The 19,699-nt window shown below is 23.2% G+C and overlaps 1 protein-coding gene across 3 annotated transcripts in view; it reads right to left on the bottom strand.

Annotated features, from left to right (window-relative positions):
* Positions 1-19,699, bottom strand: part of LOC129606647 (uncharacterized) — a 95,692-nt gene that overhangs the window by 28,449 nt on the left and 47,544 nt on the right. For all 3 annotated transcript variants that reach the window (XM_055517062.1, XM_055517063.1, XM_055517061.1), the window contains exon 4: positions 6,950-7,091. In XM_055517062.1, the coding sequence (XP_055373037.1) occupies positions 6,950-7,091 (142 nt within the window). The remainder of the gene's footprint in view (positions 1-6,949; positions 7,092-19,699) is intronic.

The raw sequence follows: 19,699 nt of genomic DNA on the forward strand, positions 1-19,699 counted from the left end.
TACATAGGTATATAAATATAATTAGTTACATTGAGTTTTTATTGATGTCGTATACAACAGGGTTTTTTTTATAGATAATTTTTTACGATTCCCTATAGTACCATAGATTAATGTATTATTATCGTTACAATTTACAATTAACCTATACCTATATATAAAATTTACATAGTAACAATAAATTTTTTCAATAGAAGAAAAAAAAAAAATAAATTTGAATTTTTAATTTACGAGGATTATTAATTAGCCCTTAAGGTTTATACATAGAGATATCCTATTAAATAACGTAAATTAAGTAAGTTATAAAAGTTTTAATCTTTGTTTTAAATTGTGTATATACAGAACCGAAAATCATTGTATTAAGGCGAATGAGATTTTTGACCTCATGTATAAATTAATATTAAATTATTCGACTCTAGTATATGAAGATATTCCGTTCCGAATTTTTTTAAATGGAGGGCTTCTATTTGTTATTGTGAGATATTAAGAACTGCAGTTGAAGTTTTAAACTGTGAAAAACGCATATTGCATGATCAAAAGAAATTTGAGTGACTATGAAGGATAATCTCGCAATTTATTAATGGATTAATTTACAATAATAGAATAACTACATTTACATATAAGTAACAAAGTGAATTATTAAAAATCTGTAAATAACATTATTTTAAGTGTACTTGTATTATGCAAAGTTGAGGTAGCAGCCACGTGTTATTTTTATATTTCCCTTTATAACTCTAGATTGCAATCTTAAGTAGGTACTCTTATCTTGTGTGAAAATGTTATTGTTATTAGTAGTTTATGAATACTTAAATAATTTATTATAATTCTACAGTCTTGTTATATAAAAAAAGTCTTAATAAAATAGTAAAAACTTTATTTATTTAGTCACAATAAAGAAAGACAGTAAACTCATTCATACTTACTGAATTTTGTTATAAAAACTTTACAGAATTTCATCATAATGATTGCCTTTATGGATAGTACTCGTATTTTTGTCAACAAATTAAATAAAAATAAAAATTTTAAATAAAAATTAATTTGATCACAATCATGGCTTTTAAAATAGCACATTTTCCTTTATGTGAGAGTGTAAGATATTAAGAAGAAGTTTTATCGAAGTAAGTTTAAATTAAGTTTAGATATCAACAGAGTCGTATTAGGTGCCATTTATCGAAAATTGAATTTGATAGCTATGTAACGTAAAGGAATGCATGTATTTGGATAGAAGGTGATTACTGTTACGTCTTTGCTATTAGGTAATGTGACTCTGATAGTATATGTAAACATTCTTTGACGTAAAACTGTCAGATTTTTTAAAAGTTAAAAAGAAAAATGCCGATAAGTAATTTTTTGAGTGGTGGATCTGATTGGTATTTCGGTTACAATTTTGAAATGAATACAACAAAAAAATATTAGATTTTTGTGTAAAATCTAGGTTCTAGTAGATAATTTCGGTGAGCGATATGTAAACAGTCTTCAAACTTTGTCACAGATTTAATCTATAAAATTCTGCCGTATATATAAACGGTCCCTTATAGAACATTCATGAAAATTTTATGGAATCGAAAAAAAAAGATGACCGAAAAGTGACATTTTGATATTTATCGGACATAAAGAAGAAAAACGACTTCCACAAAATATACTAAATAAGAACCGATTTAAGATAACAGTAAATTTCGAAGGCTCGATTTGATATTATGGAATGGTGTACTTATAATATTGTTGAAGAGTGTAGAAATAATTCTAAGCGACGCGTAAACGGGAAAAAGAGTAAAACTAATAAAGGTATTTTTGGAAGCATGTTCAATACTTGCAACAAAACTTATACAATAAAATTAATAATATTATAAAATTTGCTATAAAAACTCGCTTTTTACAACAGTCATCCAAAAACTTTTATTTTACTTTTGAGTATTATAACAATAATGCACAATTAATAATATAAAAACGGAAACTCTAAAAATTATTACAAAAAAATATCATAAAACACTTTAATTTACTTTAATACTCGCGTACAATTAATTGATGCCTTAAGGTTAATAAAAAATTTTTGTTAAAAAGGATATTTTGTAAAGAAAAAGAAAAAATAATAAAAATAAAATATTAATTATAATTTTGTTTTATTTAACTTTGAAAACTTTTACATTATTGTATGATCAACAACAATCATGAAATTTATTTTACATGCAATTTTAATAAATGGAAGTAAATTAGAGTCTACTGAAATACACCTTTTTCGAAAAAATTTTTAAAATAAAGTTGTTCTAGAATAATTATATTAATAATTTTGACAATTAATTTCTTGAAGGAGAAAATTCGGTAAATTAAATTTTATTAAAATGTGAAGTTGTGTAACATTTTTGGACCATATATTTAGAATTGCGGGCAATGCTTTGTATGAACGCTCATCCGATAGCAGAGAAACTTTACAAAATTTTTTAAAACAATCCCGACTTAAAAGAAGTTCTTTTAGTAAAACTTTTCGGCTCGAAATTTATAGCAAATTTTCGAGTTCTTAGGGCCCGACAAAGTGGTTTGACATATAGATATCCTGTTACTAATATTTGATAGATTTTTTAGTAAATTTAAGAAGAAAGCTATTAGGAGGCAATTTACAATCACGTAGGAGGCCTTAATTGTATAAAATAAGGAGTTCTTAATTGCATAAAATATTTAATAATTGTATAAAATAAAATTTTAGTAAAATTACTGGGTATCAAGGGAACATTTGAAAAATTCGTTTAAGAGCACTGGAATAAATAAATTAAATAGGAGCTACTCCATTTCTTCTGCGTGAGATCGTGAACCTCAATCGTTGATCATTCCGGAATTTAAAGTAAATGTTTCAAGAATTCTTTTAGGAGATCATAACAAAATAAAAGCTCATTATACTTGTTTGTCGCACTTGAAAATTTCAATTTTCTGAAGTAGGTATTATACTACTGTTCCAATTAATATTGAACCTATTTAAAAAAAAAAATATTTAGCTAATATTTGAAAATCTCTTTTAAAATTTTCTACTTTAGAATACAGTTTCATCTTAATTCCCTTATTACAAGGTTGGTAAACTCTTATTTATGCATAAGTATGACAATAGTAACATAATAAGTTTTTGAAAATTTTAATTTGATTTAAAATTGTATGAAATAATGATATCATCGTATAAATCTCTTATGGGAGTACATAATAGGGTTTCAAAACTCGCATGCATGTATACGAATATTAAAATATTCGTTTGTGTATATTTCTGAAGAACAATGCGATTTTATGCAGAAATATCCTTGAATAAATCCAGACAATATCGCATTCTGAATGTATTACTTTTCTGCGTTAACACTGTTATGGCGCCAGAAAACGTGATACATATAAAAATTATTTTCTTCTTGAGTGCAATATTACAGCAACAAAATTAGAAACTCCTCGAAAAACTAGATATAGTGAAAATTCATATTATATCCAAAAAAAAAACAACAAAAATAAAATTTATTTAGTGTTCAAGAGAAAATTATTCGATTACACTCTTTTTTTTTCTCAAAAAACAAATAAGTGAGTCATAAAGATTATATTTTATTGAATTTTTTTTTTCCTTTTGTTTAAATTTAATAAAATAACATTTAAGAAAAAAATAAATAAATTATTTTCCGACCATGTAACTTTTAAAATATTTGAATAAAGGTAAGGATTATCCACATATACAGTATACGTGTTTGGATGGTTAGAAAGAGATGGTTGAGTTGCAATTTTGAAAAAATTGCATATCTTTAGGTAAATAGTACCTGATGTATTGCATAAAGAAGTTAAAAACGGTGAGTATTTTTTATAATTGTATTTTAAGAGCATTATGTATTTTAAGAGCATTTATTTATGTATACTTAAACAAGTTCAATCAAGTCAATTAAATTATAAAATATAAAACCATTTCGGGTCGAATGCGCGTGAGTTAAGAAAATTTCGCTAAGTTAGTGTTGGTTATTTTGCAGTTTAATTAGCTGAGTTTCTGCAGGCTATGATTACAAATAAAAACGGCGTATCATTATTGAAAAAATTGTTTAACATATATATTAATTAATATGAACAATTCGTGAGTAGCAAACGCACCGTACCGTGTTGGAATTTTCAGCACCAAGTGTGGATTGTTAGAACTAAAAACTATTTGTATTTTTTGTTTTTGGCATTATTTTGTATTACAGATAACATTGATGCGCGGTTTGATTTAGGGACGACGGAATGTCTAAAACTAAATTTTTTATAACGATCAATTAATACCGGAATTTGGTAGCAGCATACAGCGACAATGTAGAAAACTAAATGCAGTCGCTAAATGCTATTATCTAAGATTCTGAGCTTTAATGTTAACTTATAAGTTTTTTTTTATTTCATTTCATTTATGGTTTGCATTCACATTATTATTATTAATTTTTGGCAAATATCCTAAAATATAAGTAAGTTCTGTATAACAATACTAATGTAGGTAGGTAGATAATATATTTTTTTTTTACTTTACTTAAATTTATTTCTTTTCTTGTCGTTTCATTATCCTTACAATTCCGAAATGAAAGAAACAGAATAATATTTTTGTTTTTCAAATTATTATTCGGTTTTTTCTGCTCACTTTTTGTAAATTATTATTGTTTTTGTTATTGTTTATGTTGTGTCAAATTTTTTTATAGCCTTGACTTTAAGTTTTATGTTTCGAAATAATTTTCATTTTTATCTTATTGTACATACCTACATAAATAATATAAATAATATGCATATACATATATATATAGGTATATGTAAGTGTAATATACTTGAAAAATAAGAATCTTGATAAGGATCTCTTACAACAGGAAATGTTAATGTTGTTATATGAATATGAAATATGACAATATGAAAATAAATGGTGTGGATATTTATTCTAAATAATATTTTCTTATATTTAATGTCATCGAAATTAAATTACATTTTATATAATTTATACATATAACATTGAAAGAGAAATATGCACATGTATGTATAATAAAATTCAAAATATTATAAAATTAAATCTTTGGGTGTTCTGGTATAATGATAAAAGTATATTTTATATAATTAATAAAGTCTTATAATTTGATAAATTTTCAAAATAAATATTTTGTGGGACCACAATTAAATAAATTAAAATAATATTTTGATGATAGATTAGAATATAAAATATTTATTGTAATACAATATAACAGTTATAGTCCACATGTAAATTAAATTAGAAATATTGATATTATGTGCTTCAAATAATAAATTTAAGTCATGTCTGTATTTGTAGACCTATGTAATAATATTTTTTGAAAAAAATTTTTATTTAATAAAAATTTCTGTTTTATTAATTTCTTTTTTAAATAATAGAAAAGATGCACGATCTAATATGATAAATCTTAAAGTATTATACCAAGCATAATAAATTATTATCAATATTTTTACACTTTAATAAATTTTCTTAGAAATGAACACACAAACATTATGTTATTTCAATGGGGGTCTATATTTTGTTAGAAAAGTTGTAATAAACCTACTATTCCCAAACAAGTACATACATATACAAATTATAACATGATATGCAAATAAAATAACTGGTATAATAACATAATTGAATTTCAGAATTGAAATTTTCTATATCTAGTCTTCTCTACTAAATAATGTAGGTGGAATAATAATAAAAATAAAATTTTTTTTTTTATATTATTAGATTGTATACATGTAGGTTTATATATGACATGTAATACTTATATTAAAATTTATTACATTTTTTATAGCAAAGGTATGGTATATTTTTCATTGCATTTTAATTTTGAAAAGGAGGTAAAAAAAAAATTTTTTTTTTTCTTAATAATACCATCGGAATAAGGATTTGAAATTTTATATTTTTACCTTTGGACATCATTAAAGTCTACCCTTATTTAATAAAGAAAAAGTACTTGTTATATTCGTTGGATATATAAAATTTTTATGACAGTAAAACTTAAAATGGTAAGAAAAACGCGAGTTAAAAATAAAATAGAGAAAAAAATTATTTTTTTTTTTTACGTGACAGTTTTAAAAATATTGCATATTTTTAGGGGTATGCGGTTTTAATATACCAATCATCTACAATATGTAACCACCACAAAATAACCAAATTGACTAATTCCATATAGAATTTTCAATTGAATTTCATAAAAAATTTTCGATGTTATCACAACACAAATTCTATTTTTGTAGAGATTCTATAAAATTCTACAAAAGTAGAATTTGTGCTGTGATATTTCTTATAAATGAAACGTTTTCCATTAGAAATATTTCAAAAATAATATTAGGGAAATGAGAAGCTCTTGGGTTTGAAAAGTTGTTTTTGTTCTGTTTCCAGGTTTGAAAAGTTTAAAAGTTCTCAGGTGGATTTTTGGAACAAGTAAATTTTCGAACTAGATGAAAATTAGTTATAGTACATTTTAGGTTGGTACAGCTTGAACCAATTCCAAACTTGGTCAATTGTCACCACTGAGTATGTAAAATTTAATTTCTCTTTTTAATTCTATTCTCATTTACTCAATTCTTCATATAAAATTTTTATAGCCTATATTTGATGGGTTTTAATTTTAAATATCTTTACGCTACAAAAATAAATGAGTTTCGGTGTAATATCATAAAGAGCACCGGGGTTTATTAGGCATTAGTGCGAGTTTTACATTTTCAGTTCTAAGAGAACATAACAGATTTCCAAATGTTGCATTGCAACGGAACGTAGTCTTGAACAGAATAAGAAATATTTTCGAAAGAACTTTAACAACTTTGGCAGTAAAACTTCATGGTAGTAATTACTTTATTGTTTAAACAGATTTTATATTTTAATGTATGTCTTCTAAATAAAAAAGTTTTCATCTTTAGATTAACAAAACTGAATATAAAATGGATTATACACATTTGGATTGTCGAATACATATTTATTTTATTTTCTTACCTTTGGCAATAGAGGACGGTTATCTAATGGCTCGGATTGTCCAGTATCATTTGCATTCGGATCTTCAGATGCTTTTGCTTTACGACTTAAATCTACAGCAGCTACACGTTTTCTTAAATTAGCCATTACCATAGCTTCTTCCCTATAAATACAAAAAAAAAATTATTTTTCTCTTTAATAAATTAAATAAGTTTTAAAAGTAACAAAAAAAAAATAGCATTCATAATAAGTCTTTTTTATTATTTATTATGCCATTGATTATACATATATACATATGTATGTACATATTTTTAGCAAATAAGAGAAAATTTTAAGATTATATTACACATTTCATATAATAAATTTAATTGAATTAAATGAAATAAGAAATAACAAAATATTTTTCTCACATAAAAAACTTTTCCTTTTTTTTTTTCATAAACAAATAAAATAGAAACAAAAGGATTTTTCAATTCTCAAGTTCAAATTGAGTAACTTATGGAGTCATACATTGATATACATAAAAATACATGCCATTTACGTATGCACATATGTATGTATGTAGAATGAATGTGTAAATATTGCAGTATTTTGCAATGTGATGATGTGTAGAACTTCTTTTGTTTTATTTCTTTTCTTTATTTCAAATTAAATTTACAAATAAATGCATTTTAAAACAAGATTTATTTTAAATATTTATTCTAAAATATCATATAGAGACTACATACTATATACACATTGGTATATGCGTATAAATCTCATTGTTATTGCACAAAAGTGAATTTACATATAAATTTGACAAATTTCCGTACAAATTGTCAAATTAGAGAATATCAAAGTCACTTAGAAAATGATAAGAAAAAATTAAGGTAAATATAAAATTTATTTGTTATGGAAAAATTTATGAAATTAAAAAAAAAAATAATTTAAATGAATTGAAATTTATTTCCTATAGGGGCTATATTATTGTATATACGTTTATATATATACAAGCTTGTCTTATAAGATATAGCAAGTTAATTATGTAATTGATTGATTTATTCAAAATATTTTAATATAGACATTTTAGGTTTGTTGCTTGAACTATTTATAATTTGCTGCTAAACATAAGGTCAGTTAAGAGAATTGCACCAAATTGTGGCTTACGTATAATATTTATTTATAATTTAGTACTATGTATCATCCATATCGAGAACTATGATATCAGTAATGTTTATTTGATGTTGATTATTATTTAACAATATTATGGTATACGGAAAAATTGTGACGAAAGCGTTATGATTAAGAAGTTTATTCTTAAAATCTTGTTTAAATTCTACTTGAGATTGTAATTTATTTAAATTATTTGTAGATTTTTTCCCCGGCTTTGTAATCTAGCTTACGTAATTAAATGTTGATCAAGTTGATTAAATGTATGTTAAAAGTTGATCAATATCAGAAATAACAAGATTTTGATGAATTATTTCTAGAAAATTATAAATTTCAACTTTTAAATGCAAGAAATATTAGCAATGTTGTTCATAACTTCAGAACTACAATTACATAATTTGAATTATTAATTCCTTTGTACATATTTCGTAAAAGGGATACAAAAAAATTTGGCCAAAATTCGAAAAATTTTTGTTAATAGAAGATGTGCAAAATTTTAGCAAATACCTTCAATTCCGGAATATTAGTGCTTCCAAACCATAAAATTAATTTATTAAAAATGTTCAAATTTACAAATTCATTGAAATAAAAATTTTTTTATATTTTTTTTGTTTTTATTGTTCTTAATTCAAATGGATTATTTTAAAAGAAATTATACACAAAATCAAGCGCAAACATTTTTATGAGAGTGCATGTAAGAACGGAAAATCATAAAGTTTTGTGGTTTTTGACTCACTTTGTATATGTATTTTGTATATATGTAAAAAGAAAATAAAAAATTATAAAAAATTATTTTTTTCTGTTCTCTGTTTAAATTTTTCTATTGTATTTACTCTTTTTTAATTCAAAGTGCAAGCTCGATACGAAAAATAAAATTATAAACTTTATTCATTTTACATACATACATACATACATATTCGTTTATAAAATATAATTTTTTATGCATAGAAAAGCATTGTTTTCCGAAATTCTTTTGTCTAAAATATAAAGTAACTTTTTTTTTATGATTTAAATAAATAAGGAAATTCTAAAGGATATTTTGTTCTTATAACTATAAAAAATGGAGAAAAACAATAATATGAAACCTGTTACATTTTCTTTTCCACACGTTTTATGTGTTAAATAAAAAAAGAAAATAAAAATTCAAAAATGAATGTGAAAGGAAATAAAAAAAACGAATGCAAAAAAATTGCAAGTGATTGTTAACAGAACGCGATATTTTTCTAAACAAATATTCTTATATACTAGTACATCGTATATGCACTTGTAGCTATGTATAACAAAAAAAAGCTACAAGCATATTATTCTGTATGTGTATGTATGGTTTTCTTTTATAAAATAAATAATATTATGTTCTATCCTCAAAAATAAGAAAACCAAAAAATAATAAAAATATAAATTTGTTATCAAAATGCTTCCAGATATTTTTCATTGGTTTACTGACAACACAAGTAGTCCTTGAGCATTATATAAAAATAAAATTTTTTGATCATTGAATTTTTTGTTTTTCTTCGAAAATATTCTATAAAATATTTTCTTCTTTATTTGAATTTTTATTTGTATAAATGTACGTATAATTGCTAAGAAAAGTTGGTAAACAATAATGTCCTTTTTTTTTTCGTTAAATACTTTATTGCATATACTATACGTTATAAGGATATAAGCTGGAAAAAAAAATTGTTTTTTTTTGTTCTTTGGGAAATATTTTTAGTGAGCGTATTCATTTGCCATTTAGATTTTCAGAAAATTTCTTATTTTAAAATAAATATTTTATTTTTTATTTTTCTTTCGTAAATTTTAAAGTTTTTTAATAGGTAAATATTTATTTTTAAAACTGTACTCATAAAATTTAATAATTCTTTGTTTTGTTGTTAAAGTTAAACAATTGAAAAATTTTATGAAGTTATGCAATAATAAAAGAGTTTAAAGTGGGCAACATATGATCGTAAGTCAGATCGTATATTTTATATTTGTAAAATGATATTTACATATAATTTTAATAATGAAAAAATGACGGAGATATGACATTTTAAGAAAACTTGTTATTTGTTTTAAGTTGCTTATATGGGTTCGATATTGGAGTGGTCAAGTAAAATACGGCCACTTTCTAAGGATTTGAAAACCTATTTGGAAAATTTTTTCAATATATTAAAACGAAATGGGTGTCTTAGTTAACCTAATAAATGCTTCCCGAAGTGAGAAAAAGTTTTGAACCTGAAAATAAAAAATTATTCAATCATTCAATCCTCCATAATACCTCGAGCACATCTAGTATAGCAAAAAAATAAAAATACAGAAATAGACAGGATTTGTATTCCTGTTTATATTCAATTTTTTTTACTTTTCAATACCATAAATCGGACAGAAATATTAGACAGTTGCAAGAATTTTTATCACTATTAAACGACAAATGTAGCCTATGGTTGCAACTTAAAGGGATGAAACATAGTGAAAAGATGAAAATGAAAAATGAATAGTGTAAAACTGGGAAATAAATTTTTAAGGTTTTTGCGAATATTTCGTTTGTATTTAATTTCAATTCATTTAATTCGTATATACTAAACACATTTTGAATTTTCTCTTTCATCTTAAACAGGTTCCAAATTCTGTTACAAAGACCACATATCTAATAAGGATAATAAAAATTTTTTAAGGATAATAAAATTAAAGTCTTGTTGTTCAGTTATTTAAATACGAGTACACATGTATAGAATGTTTTCTTTTCACTTCTAAGAATTTTTATAACTAAGAATAATATTCTATAATATAGTAAATGAGGAAGAAAATGTTTATTTTATACATTTAATTTATTTAAATTGCATAATATTATTTTTAAAATGTATAAAAGAAAAAAAAAATGTGAAAAAAAATTTATTTACAGGACATTAGAGCGTATAGCGGAAATAATAAATTTCATTTTTCTTTCTAAAAAAAAATTATTGCATTAGATAAATAAGAATTAAATAATAATTTTAAATTAAAATATAATAAACCCAAAAAAAAACAAAAGAGAAAAAGAAGAATTTTTGTTTCTACACTATATCATATAGGACCATTCCAAAGTATTTATTGGTTGAATGCCAATTCATCAAAAATGAAATTCAAAACTAAATTCTTTTTATTTCATTTATAATGACAATTATATTATATGGAGGAGGAAATTCCCAATAAAATGAAATTTTCTAAAGAAAAGGAAGAATTTTAAAAATTTCATTAAAAAACAATTCCTTGACCATTAAGTCGCCACAAATTCCAATTTAAATAAATAATACAAAAATTTTAAATGAAAGACAATCAAAAAAAAAAAATGTGAATTTTATATAGAGAATTTTATTTATATATATGGTGCTTAAATATACGAGCTCTATGTTCTGTTCAAATTTATATCCACACACTTTATATATAAGTATTTGTAAATAAATTTAGAAAATCACAGAATCACTTTGGGAATTTGTTGCCAAAAAAAGGCGACGACGTAAAATTTTGATATAAAAAAAAATTTTTTTTTTTCTTTCATTTTTCATGAAAATGTTAAAATATATTGTATAGGCCTTTGAATTTTCAAGGATTTAATATTTTATTTTAATTTTTGATATTTTTGTTTTTTTTTTTTTACAGTTAGTATATACATTATTGTCATCATAATAATCAATATCTGTATACAGTCATGTGTGTACTATGTGTGTGTCTTATATTTTATTATATCCTTTAAAAATATTTTATTATTAATCTTTACAGATCATTAAATTGTTATAAATATTATATTAATATAAATTTCTATATAATAAATAAAATTAGTATTCCTATAAGACACATAATTTTTGCTATCATAAAATACCGAATATTTTGTTATTCTCCGAAATAAAAAATTATCTATAATTGAGTGAAAGAATATTAACAATTTTGAAAAATATAAAAGAAATGTAAGAATATTGTAATAAAAACTAATTAGAGATTGAAAAATTCTAAAAAGAAAATTGGATAAACAACTCTTTTTATTAAGTTATTTTAATTAAAATGTAAATAAATTCATAAAAGATGGTTTGTTAAGTAGCGCATTTCCTTTATACAAGTAATAAGGAAATATACTACTTTACAAAGCCACAATATTTAGTTACTTTTTAAATAATTTGTTTATGTGTGCTGCTGTCTTCAACATTAAATGTTGTCTTATTGTATACTTTCAGAAGGAGTGCCAAATAAATTAAAAATTAATTAAGTTATTTATTTGTTTTCATGGAAATTCATGGAATTTGCAGCGGCTTTGAGGTAAAGGAAGGGTGTAAAACTTTTGCGTACCTTGAATTTTACATCTGTTGGTAATAAAATTATCTTCGATTAATAAATCCCGTATAACATACAAAATTATGTGATTATTGCAAAAATAAAATTTTCTGTGAGTAAAAATGTAATTTTTGTGAAAAATCTAAGATTTAACCTGAGTCTGATGAAAGTTGTGTAAATATAATCTGTAAACACTGTTTGATGGCAAATAGTTAAAATTACACAATTCTCATTAGATATCAGATTTTTTAAAAGTTTAAAAGTAAAATACCGGCAATTAATATTTTGAGGGAGTTTTGAACTATGGTAACTAGCTGATTTTAATTTTGGTTGTAAATTTAATTGATAACTAAATTATTAAGTTTTTTCGTAAAGTTTGAACTCAGGTATAGGTAATTTCCGTTTGCAATATGAAAACGGTAATCAAATTTTGTATTGGATTTTAGTCTTAGGATTTGTCGTACTTTTATATAAAAGGCATCTAACAGAAAAATTCTGATTTTTATAATTTGTTTACATAAAGTCAATAATGAAATAATATATTATTAAACTCGTATACAAACATAACGTATATAGAATATCTGACAAAAAAATATTTTTTTAAAATTTTAACCTTATACGTTAATTTACCTACGCTTTAAATTGCATACAAATTTGTATTAAAATTTTGTAGTAAATCTGGCCATCTTTCATTTAAATTTGTATGGGTATATTATTCAATATGTACATGTGCATATTTATTCATAAGTATTTCATTGATCTATATATGTAAATTTATTTCTTTAAATTATAATTGTATGTATTTGAATTTATTACCTCTTTTTTACACTTTTTGGATCTTTATTTTGAATTTTCATTGACTAATTTGACAATAACATATGTGTATAATCATAAATGCTTGAACTGCCAAAGAATTATTCTAACCTTAGACCTAATTAAGTTTAAGTTCATTTACGTAGACATTTTCTTCCTTTGTTGTCAATTTTACAAATAAGTTTTGTAATAAATTAATTTTAGAACCTCAAACTTTTCTATAACACAAAAACATAATTTTTGACATTGTCAAAATATGCCAAAGAAAAATTTTGAAATTATATTAGTAAATTATTCAATACGATAAAAATTTGTATAACATTTAAAATTTCATTTATCAATTTTTTTATATTCAGTTGTCAAAAATGAAACAAAAAAAAAATCAAATTATTTATTGATTTTCTCTTCATCTTGTTAATTAAATCATTCTACATTTACTTTTGAAAACAAGAAAAAAAATCATACTGTTTATCTTTTTAACTGATTTATGATTCAATAAAATAGAATTACTGTTATGTTTACTTATTATATAATATGATTAGAATTACAAAAGAAGCAATAATTAACATGAACTTGAAATTTATATTATTTATGTGTGTGTATAAATGTAAACTTGATTTGTTACAATAAAACTTCTACTACTACGTATAGCTACTATTTTTTTTTTTTTGTTATTTTCATAATCACTTCAATCAATCAATCATTCAATCAATATAAATGTAAATAGAAAAATTAATAACTACTTTATGGTATAGGCTTTGTTAATTTACAGTTATACAAAATAATAAAATATATTGTTATACAATATTACAATAGATAAAATAGTCATTCATATTCCTTTTAGTAAAATCAACAATAGATTTTCAGATAATAAAGTTCTTCTGTCAGGAAAATCTTCATTCTTTCAAAAAATAAATTATTTTTTTCAAATTATACGCATAGAAATAGACATAATAAAAATTGACGTTATAAAAGGAGTCACGGTTAATAAAGCAAAAAGCCAATTAAGAATCTATATATACACATTTTTGTTTTGAAAACAGAGTCGGACTATTTATATCAGACATCATACTAACGTACTCTTGAATTCCTGCATTCAATGAAAATGTAATAAAATATACGGTTCATAACCAGTTAAACCCTGCATTTTTTGAAATTATTTAGCTGAATTTGAGCGAATCAATCAATTTCGGAATTTGAATAAAAAAAAAATTTCATGAATTTAGTTTACAGAACATCTAATGAATAGAACCATAACACTTTCTATTTAAAAATTCGTAACGGGAACATAGATATTTTGAATCATTACGTAAGATTAAGCAGAATTTCTGGTTACTCAAATGGAAGTCTTTGCAATTCTCATTTTCTTCTAGAATAAGAGTTACCAACCAATTGAAGGCTATTTTCCTCTTTTCAACTTCGGGATGCCTATTAACACAAAACTAAACTCAGATTTTGAATCCACTTGCTTATAGAAAGCTTGTGACTACAATCCGACTCTGGTAGAAGGTATGTATATTTTTTTAGTGCAATATCTATATGTGTATAACAATTTATATCAGTTTGAAAAAGAAATATGAGATTGAAATCTTTCCAATAAAAGAGGTGGAGTAGAACGATTAAATGTGGATTAGGGGGAATAAGATTCAGAATTAATCATGAAAAAAATATATATTTTATACAATTCGATATACTTTTCATCATTTTATTAATTGTTGTAAATATAAACAATACAAAGTCAAAGGAAAATAAAAACGTTTTCAAGGATTGAGAAAAAAAGAATAATAATTGATTACAAAAACCTTTTTTTTTATTATTGTTCATTACAAATGTACAAAGAACATTAAACAAAGTTGAAAAAAAAAACAATTGGGCCGGAATTTAAACCTTAATCATTTTGTTATTGTACATATAGGGTTACACCGAAATTATGGGTATTGTAAATTTTAAATGACTTTGCAAAAACAAAAATATTTTGTATTACAAATTTTTTTTTTTCGATTAATTAGAAGTGACGTGTGGTTAAATTTTACATACTTTTTATCAAAAGGTTAATGACGTTTGCAATTTTCAAGAAACAAATGTTTAAGTAAAAATTATTGAATTTTGATTTCGTATTTTATATAGATTCCGTGAAATAAAAATGAGGTAAAGTAAAAATTGGTGTTGGGTTACCAAGTTTGTTTTTGTATCAACAAATCCGCCAGTTTTAATTAATCAATACTAACTGTCTTTTTATCATTATACAAGGATCATTCTATCCATACTAAGTAACTATACTATTTATCTAAGATATACTATTTCTTTACCAAGTACTACTTATATATTGTGTTATAACTTTATTAAACACTTGATTTTGTTGCATGCATTTAAATATATCGATCGAACATTTAGCAAAGTAAAACAAAATATTTGTGTCTTTTACAAAATAAAAAAAAAAATTTTCCAGAAATATTTTATTTTTATATATAAATTTATATATATATGGGTATGGTATATACTTTATATGAGAAGAATATAAGGTTGGGAAAGAATTAAAATCTACTGAAAAATTTTACACCTTATTTTTGATACGGCCAATTTTCTTAGCATGTGATCAACTTTTTCCTTCTGTTTAAATTCATCATGAATATCAATTCTTGAATAATCGATCATAAATTGACAATCATTATGTCATAAATATTTTTGAAATTGTGCAAATACATCGAACCAAAAACAAACAACTGTGTTTAATATAGTAAACGTCAAATGAGTTTTAACCACATTTCAAACTCAAGAAAAGTAAAAAAAAAACTAAAAATCTCTAAAAACTTAGAAGTTTAACCCGTTTAACGATAACTGGAGTAAAAACGGCTTTTAAATTTTTTTATTTTATGTGTATATGTCGGTATGAGCCAAACTACATGTCGATGAGCCAACAAAAATTTTTTTATTATTTTTCAACTTCAACGAAGTTAAAAGGATCTAAGAATATTTAATCCTTCTTCAATATTAACTAAAATGTACCTATAACATTAAAATGCCACCTAAACTAATACCTTAGCAATGTGTGTCACACCTTCAAGTATTTTTTTTTATTGCACGAAACTCAAACTTTCAAATTCACATTTTTGGAATTTAAAAGGTCAAAAGTTTGTTTTTATTTTTACATATAGATTTATTCAGAATTTATGTAAGTTTTTTACATAATAAATTACATTTATATATATGTATATATAAATATTATATATATGTATATGTGTGTGTACCTAACAGGTAAATATTTGATAGTTAAATATTTTTATATGCATTTTAATGTTCTAAAAAAAGATGATATAAATTTGTGAAATTCTAAATTAAAATTGAAAATAACTAAAAATAGTTTCAATGCTTTTTGAAAGAAAAATGAAAATAAAAGAAACGAAGGAAAATTAGAAAATGTTGTTGAATAATAATTGGTGAATAAACTTTTGGAGAAAAATATTGATAAAAAACAACAACAAATATTTTACTCATTTTTTTTTTTTAAATATTCAAATATAAATTGAATACCAAAACACCACATAAATTTTATGGTAACAAAATATAAAAATTATTGAATGAAATTTTCCAAGGTCATAGAACAAACCTTTAATATTTTATATATGAATTTGGAAAAAAAAAACAGCAAAATATCATTGTAAAAAAATGAAGGTTTATAAAATGTAAAAATTTATTCACAATCATGTAAAACATGTAGACATACTTAATATGTGCATATTGAGTGTATTTTTTATAAAAATTTACGCTAAACGTTATGAATTTTAATTGAAAATTGAGAAAAAGAAAAACGGAAGTTCATTGAAAATTTTTACATAAATTTTATGTACGCCTATACGCATATTTTTATCCTTTTGAATTACATATTCAATATTTTCAATTTGATATTTATTATAACCGTATGAACATATGTTCGAAGGGAATACTAAATGTGTCTTACCGTTTGTAATGTTAAGTAATAATGCTCTAAGTAGTAATGCTCGTCCCGGCGATAACTAAAAAACTAATTGAGTTAAGCTCACCAAATTTACTACTTAAAGCTACCTTAAAACTTCAACAATAGCTACCTTAAAACTTCAACAATTGTTTCGTCATATCTGTGAAACTATTAAAACTGCAGTACTTCTTAAACTTTTAGAAACTATTCATTATATCTTAGAAACTATTAAAATTGCAGTTCTGAAATTTTGCATAAATTAGCATTGTAATTAGCGGCAACTATTATTTGCGTGCAAATGTACTATAATTTCGTCATTTTGTGGATTTTCTTCCTAATTTCCCGGTCGAATACACCTGGATACAAAAGGTTCAACTCTACGTATTTAATTTATTTAATTTCTTGTAAAAAAAAACCAATAATGGCATATTTGTTCGCCTTCAACAAAATTAGTTTGTACGAGTACCACAGAATTAGCATAATCAACTCTATTTTTTCTCATTGTGTTTAAAAAGGGGTGTAAAATTAATATACAAAAGCAAAAACCAAATTATTAATAACTTAAATAAATAAAACAAATTTATGGGAAAAAGTGTCCTTGGAGTACTATAATCTATGGGAAAAAGGTACTGTTAATTTGAATTTATTTTAATTATTTTATAGGAAATAAAATAAATTGAGAGTTATGTAATTTCTCTTGTTTACTTGAGGACCTCTTATAAATTTTTGAAATAATTTTTTTGTAATTTGTTTACTATAGATTGTAAGTATTTATCTATTTCATGTAGAATATAACAAAGTGAAATATTAATTTTGATTTTAATTTTCTAAATATTTTAAAATTTTTAATCCCCTAAGTATGTTCTAAAATTTTATAGTTTACTCAGTTCGGCTTCTTGTGCTTGTGTTCGGCATATTTTAACAATATGTTTAGAAAAATATTACTTTTGACTTATAACTTAAGCTCTCTTCCCATAATAGATAAATTGAATTTTTTGTTTGGTCTCATTTCGTTTGTACCAAATCCAATTTATTTAATTAAATTTCTCTCTGGGAACCTAAAATTATACTAAAAATCTAAACTTACATGGGTAGGTGAAAAAATCTTCCGGTTGACAAAAATCTCACTTAATGTATGAAAAAGTTATATAATCCGGCTTTAATTTTAAAAATGAAAATATCATCTTTTAATTCCAGATTGGTTTAAAATTCCTAAAGAATAAAAAAAGGAATCAATAACATTAGAATTAATGAAAGAATTTTAAAGACCCGATAAAAATAACTTAACATTAAAATACAATGCCGGTCAATGTTACAATCATAATATTTTCTATTTAGCATTGAATTCTATAAAATTTCATAAAATTTGAATCCCAATAGAAATTTTTATGTTCTAATAATTTTAGATTCTTAGAAGTTACTTAAATAAATATTTTTATCAAAAATTTTATATTCATTATTAATGCCATAAATAAAATAAAACATACATTTTTATATTGGCTTGTATTCTTTAGTAGACCTCATGTACATAATATATACAAAGTAATAAGTTGTACCAACATTTTTATATACATATACATAGATAAATACTGTGGTTTATAAACATATGTGCACATAATATATATTATAAATGTAAATTTTCTATTCTTTTGTTATTCAGTTTTTATAAGAAATTTAATAAACATTTATTTTATAAATTATTTTCCTAGAGGATTGACTTCTTTTGTATTCATAAAAATTCAAATATTCTGAAAATGTTAAGCACAGAAAATTTCTTATTATTTATGTATATTTTTTTATGGTAAAATAATCTACTCGATTTTCTTAGTTAAATTTTATATTATTATAAATGAAAAGTTGTAGAGTTGTAATAAATTTTATTTAATGTGTAGTAAATATTTATTTGATAACAGGCAATTTTTTTAAAGTTATGCCATAAATTTGAAAAAATTAAAAGTGTAAAATGCTAAAAAATTTTATATAAGTTTGCATATACTTAGGAGAAACATTTAGCATATATTTAGGAGGAAAATATTGCATATATTTAGGAGGGAAATATTGTACATATTTAAGAGGAAAAATGTAAATAAAGGAGACGTTCGAATAAAATATAATGTTTACTGATACTAAAAACCAGTTAGTTTGTGAACTTGTGAAAGCAAAATATTTTTACACGTCAAAAATTATGTTCGACGTACCCATGTTCGGCATAATATTACGTCCTTCAAGAAACTATCAAAAAACTGATATATGTAGGATCTCGAGAAGCTATATCGTGAAGAGAAATGAAATTAGAAGAAAATTTTGTTTTAGAGAAATAATTTTCTAAATAAAAAGTGATTTTTTTCGAACCTTCGAGAGCCGAAACGGTTTTGGTTGAAAATTTTTTAATTTTGAAATGGCACTCATGGTAAAAAACAAATTTTAATTTTTTCAATTATAAATTATTGATTTCATTGTTATTCATTGTTTTATGTTATTTCTTTGAAATTTTGTACTATATTTTTGCGATTGAAAAATTAAATACACAAGTTCATATTGATGTCTTACAGCTTTAGACCACAATTTAT

This window comes from Condylostylus longicornis, unplaced genomic scaffold (assembly GCF_029603195.1).
Source record: "Condylostylus longicornis isolate FDR11 unplaced genomic scaffold, ASM2960319v2 ptg000020l, whole genome shotgun sequence".
NCBI classification, from domain to species: Eukaryota; Metazoa; Arthropoda; class Insecta; order Diptera; family Dolichopodidae; genus Condylostylus; species Condylostylus longicornis.